Genomic DNA, 5436 nt, shown 5'->3' on the forward strand with positions numbered 1-5436 from the left:
CTCTGGCCACCTTTGCCTGAGCAAAGGGACTAAATTCCCCATCGCCCGCATAAGTCCTCCCTGCAGCTTGTGCTATCTGGTGACACCCCACAGTGTCAGCTGCTTCCAGGACGTAAATTGGGGTGTTTCCTGCCGAATGGTCAGGTTTCTCTCACAACGGCTACTGTAGTTTCATGGTCCAGGCAAAGGCTGAGGGAACAACGTCCCCAGCACCTTCACTTCTGCCGTGGCTGGAGGCCCAGAGCACTAATGATCGGAGGCTCTGCCCACACGGTATTGATCAGCGAGCACTGACCAGGCAATGCAGAGCTGACAGTCAGTGGCCCTGGGAGGACTTCCCAGAAAGGTGTCTTCATGGCAGTTGGCACAACCTGATGGTCTGATTACCCCCGCCCTCTCCCAGACCTTTGTCTGGCCTTGAGCCCTCTGATCAGAGCAGTCATGTGGCAGTTTGCTAATGAGGTGACGCCCTCCATGGGCAGCACATTGTCAGGTGGAAGAGGAAACCGAGACAGGCCGAGGGAGAGGTTTACGATCTTTTCGGTCTTGCCAACCATGGATAGGAAGCAGAAGCAAGCAGAGAAGGTACAGTATGCCCACACTGCCACAACTAACACCCTTCATTTCTTCCCAGCCCCACTCTTCTTTCATGCTTCAGTAATTCCCCCCCTTCTCTTGTTTTTAACGTGCCTTCTCTAAACCCTGATCTCGCACTTCTTGCCAGGTCCTATAAAGAACATAGCGCATTTTCTTTGGGGGCTCAGGACCACACAGAGGCTTTGTCACCTTGCATTTAGTTCTTCCTTTCTTCTTCTCTGTGCATAACTCCTGGGAGGAGGGGGGGGACAGCTATTTTCTCATTGCCTCGGAAATCAAAGGGCATGTTCTCATTAGCTTTGCATCCTCAGTGCAGTGAGGATGCAAAGCCCAGAGTCCTGCAGAATGTCTGACTCAGTAGATCCAATAGAGGGGGAGGAGCAGAGGGAGCTCAAAACCTCTAGAGTACAATGTAAACATCTTCAAGCCAAAGGGTGTCCAACCCTGTTCACCCAAGAGGATGTTGTTCTTTTGGGGCAAAACCAGAAAGTTCATTTCCTGATTAGCAACTGGGTTTGCTCTGTTTCATTTTTCTGCCCAGAGAAATGGTATGATGCTTTCTAAGGCTTTGAATTCCACAGACCCCATCAGATTCCAGGAGCCTGTTGGCATCACCCACAGCTTCCCGAACAGCTCTCCCTGTTCCCTCTCCAAAGGCTCCTGTAATTTGGCCAGTCCCATACTGGTACAACTGGATAGAAGTTCTTTTAATACAGCTGGGTCCTCCAGTAACTGGGAGGTTCACCAGCATAAAGGAGCATTGCCCCAAGGCCTACACATTGCAGAAAGTCCTTCCCTGACCATCGCTGGTGATGTACGATCCCCAGCCAGTCAGAGAAGAGGCATTTTAATCCTGCCCCAAACTTATCTAAACTCTGCCTCCTCAAAGCCCAAAGGGTAGTTTGATTTGGCACAAGGATTGTTTAACTTTCTAGCCTTACGTTGTTGTAAGAAGTAATGAAACAGTTTCTGACAGTACGTAAGATGAGTATTTCACTCATTACTTACTTTCTTCCCACTTACCATGGGATGGAAGCGTTTGACTTTGTCGAATGCATGGAGACTTTCAGCTGGAAGGTGCCCAGAGAGTGGGAGATGTGTTGTTACCCTGGCAGCATTTCCTCTGATGAGCTGAGAATCAGTATCTTGGGAGATCAAGTTTCTCTTTTGCAGCTTTTCTGGATGGCCTACAACCATCTCTAGCATGCAGTCAGTAGACTTGTGCCTTGTGTTTGCACTTTGTGTGCTCCACTCCCATGCCGAGACATCTGTGTGCCCTCAGAGAGGTTGGAATGGAGACTGCCAGGTCCAGGTTATTTGCTACCTCCAACATATTGGGGCAAAGTTTTGTCTCTACATTTGCTCTGTGCTTTGCAGGCCAGGCCCTCCGGCCTGCTGAAGCCAACAGCTTTAGGGAAGATCCCAGGCAGATTCCAACTTCATCAGGAAGCGTTGCCCCACCTCCCCGTGCCGCCACTCCAGCAAACGCTGGACCGCTACCTGCTGGCCCTGCAACCCATCATCAGCGAGGAGGAGCTGAGCCACACGCAGGAGCTGGTGGCTGAGTTCCGCAAGCCAGGAGGCGTCGGGGAGAGGCTGCAGAAAGGCCTGGAGAGAAGAGCCAAGAAAACAGAGAACTGGGTAGGTTGGGACTCTGGCCCCAGGCTCTGGTTAGGGAGGGTGGAGGTCTGATGCACACCTCTCCAATGTCCTGGCTGCATCCACTGGCACCTGTGTTTTTATGGCATCACCTTCATGACCAGTCTGCTGCTGACCGCCCTGAGCTGTGCAAGCTCCTCACCAGGACTTGGGTGAGCAGAGAGATTTATAGCAGAACAGGGAGTTGCTAACCCTGTCTGTGGCTGCTGAAGCCTCTAATCTGTTAGCATCAGACAGATGCCACAAGAAGTTGAAGGAAACCCTCTGCTCGAGCCGTACACCAAGAGCCCTCACTGCCTTGCTCACATCTCCCTCTACCCTTCCACATGCAAAGCATAAAACCCAAACAGCTTACAAAGCGTGGGACAGAGCTGGGGGCAGGATGCTGAGACTGTTCAGCTGGGCTTGGGTCAAACAGCAGCAGATGCCATGCCTGCATGTTGCCTTTCTCCGTCCCAGCTCTCAGACTGGTGGCTGAAGACAGCTTACCTGGAGTATCGCCTGCCAGTTGTGGTCCACTCCAGCCCAGGTGTGGTTTTACCTAAGCAGGATTTTCTGGATCGACAAGGTCAGCTCAGGTAAAGTCCTTTTCTACCTTCCCCTAGGTTTCAGATGGGATGAGCTCTCTCTGCTGGACAGGGAGGAGGGTGTTCAGGCTGATTGGGAAGGAGAGTGATTAGCATGTGGTCGCCAAGTTTGATAGCTGTCTGTGCTGTGCTAGAGGGCTATACAGAAGGCTGCCAGGCTGTAAGGAGACTCCTGCTTGCATCAGACTAAATATTTCATCAAGAGGGAAAACCAGAGTCCAGTGGTTCAGGTACTAAATTGGGACTAAAAACCTAGGTTTTGGTCTTTGCTCTAGCAGAGATCGTCATTGCAAGATGGCCACATTGCTGGCTGGAGGCATTGTTGAGGATGTATGACACACTAAAGACTAAGAGGCACTAAGATTGTGTGTGCAGTTAAAAGAGGCATAAAAACTAGCCCAGGTATGTAAGGGAGGCCGACCAGAAGTGCCTCTGGAGTTTGCTAGTTTAAAGGGATGGGGGAACCTGCTGCAGGGACTATCAGTCAGTCTGTACCTGCAAGGGACCATCCCCTATTGTGTCATTTCACTTGTGGATTTATCGTTTGGAAAACTTAACAGCCACCAGGTCTCTCTCCACTCCCAGTTTTTGTTTGCAATCACACCCTGCCATGTGCTGTCTTCCTTGCGGACTCTAACCACTACGACCGTGTTAAAATCCATCTGCAAAATGTCAACACTGACCTTTGCGCAGGGTTACCTTCGCCACAGTTACCAGTCATTACTGGTCTGGCAGATCTAAAGTACCAGCCAGGGGAGCAGTGAGGCCGAGAACAAATCCTCCCTTTCACTCCCTTGGATACACCTGAGCAGGGGCGCAGAGGGTGAGCCATACAGGGACAGTGCAAGACTAGACAAACATCTTTGGAAGCTCTTTCTCATATTATTCACTCTCAAGTTATCCAAACACAAGATAAAATCTGGAGCACGACAAGTGCCCCAGCCAGTAGAATCAAGCAGCTGCATGAGAACCTGGGCTGCCATGTAAAATACAATTTAAATGTGTGCGTGTGCATAGTTTGTGGCTGCAGAAAGAAGTCTGACAGCGTGGCTTGAGGCTAAGGCTTCAGAAAACAGAAGGCAAGTTTAAAGAGTAGAGTTCTCCATTCCTTAATCCGGCAACACTGCTGGCTGAAGACAAGACAGCTAAGCTCTGCCTCGTCTCCCCCCCAAGCCCTCCCTCTGCTCCCAGGCTGTTCGCTCTCTGGGAGGGAACACAGGCTCTCTCCCTGTTGTTTCCCAGCTGTTTTACTTCCTCAGGTTTTGCAATAAGGCTGAGAAATTTTCACTGAAAACTACTTTGCAGGATGTCTTACTTGTTTAACAGCCTTTAGGTTCCTCAAGTTACATCCTTTGATCTTTACTAGGGATGGGTAGGCTGAGCAAATCTAGGTAACACTGCCTGCAAATACCAAATATTCGCACCACTTTAAAGCTTTTGAAGCTCAGCTGACTGAAACATCTTGTCACAGTGACCTCCTGCCTCGTGTGCATGGGTGGGAGCAACTAGGTCAGAGTAGGCCAACCTGTCGCTCCCAAATTAAGTGGTTTAACGTGGCTTGTCACAGCCTCCCTCCCTGCTGGGAGTTGGCCTTGGCAGTGTTTATGTTGATCCTGGTAAATGCAACACCTGGGTGTCAGCATGCAGCACATTTGCATTTGTTTCAGATCCCTCAATGCCAGAGGAATGCTCTTAAGAGTTGCATTAGCAGCAGAACATTAATCGGGTAGGAACTAAGTCAGCAGTGACAAGTCTTGGATGCAGGGAGATACAGCTACGTCTTGGCTTCAAACTCAGAGGTGGCCCCTGGACAGGGAAGGGCAGAAATCCCCTTTTCTTGGTGCTGTTTTAATGTTAAGACTCAGAACTAGGATGTGATAAAATCACAACATGTCAGTAAGAAATGCTGCTGTTAGAGGGTCATTTGTGCATCTGGACTGAACCCTGCTTTCTTGAAAGCTGTCCAGAGTTCCTCAGTTATACAGTAAGATACATAAAAAAAGAAACTGCCACATGGTAGGAGTATCCAGCAATCTCAAATCACAACCCCAGAGCAGCTGTATCAGCTAGCCAGGGATGGGCACAACAGGGACTTGGCAGAAAGGCTGAACTTTCTATGGAGCAGAGGGAAGCCCTGCGAGCCCTCCTCAGCTCATTCCTCAGCCCCAGATGTTCTGCATTTGAATCTCAACTTGTTACATTTGATATTTTTCCAGGTTTGCTGCCAAGCTGATCGAGGGCATCCTGGATTTCAAGACCATGATTGACAAGTGAGTTAGTGACCCTCCTGACTTCCAACATGTTCCTTGCTGTCACAGAGAGGCTGAGCCTAGTCAGTAAATCTCCCTTCCAGATAGAAAGGCAAGAGTAGACAGCACATACTTGAAAAGAGATATCGTAATCAACACCACTGCTCACTGCCAAGTTGACCACCACTGGAAAAAAGCAAATTTACTTTTCCTTCTTCATGTTCTTTGTTCACCTTAATACTTTCACTGGCACATGTACATGCTTAGAGGGAGTGCGCCTGACTGACAGTCCTGTGGAGCTACATACTTTTGTTTGCCCACAGAACAAGTTACAGCTCAGGCAG

The 5436-nt window shown here is 49.6% G+C and overlaps 1 protein-coding gene across 2 annotated transcripts in view; it reads left to right on the forward strand.

Annotated features, from left to right (window-relative positions):
* The window catches only part of CRAT (carnitine O-acetyltransferase), a 17141-nt gene continuing 11705 nt past the window's right edge, over positions 1–5436 (forward strand). For both annotated transcript variants that reach the window (XR_004841370.1, XM_009634582.2), the window contains exons 1-4: positions 1–585; positions 1975–2238; positions 2716–2834; positions 5060–5113. Coding sequence is in view for 1 of the 2 variants with exons in the window: in XM_009634582.2 (XP_009632877.1) it covers positions 442–585; positions 1975–2238; positions 2716–2834; positions 5060–5113 (581 nt within the window). In the remaining variant the exon portion in view is untranslated. The remainder of the gene's footprint in view (positions 586–1974; positions 2239–2715; positions 2835–5059; positions 5114–5436) is intronic.

The sequence above is a fragment of the Egretta garzetta genome, unplaced genomic scaffold, assembly GCF_000687185.1.
Source record: "Egretta garzetta isolate BGI_Z169 unplaced genomic scaffold, ASM68718v1 scaffold190, whole genome shotgun sequence".
Taxonomy (NCBI): Eukaryota; Metazoa; Chordata; class Aves; order Pelecaniformes; family Ardeidae; genus Egretta; species Egretta garzetta.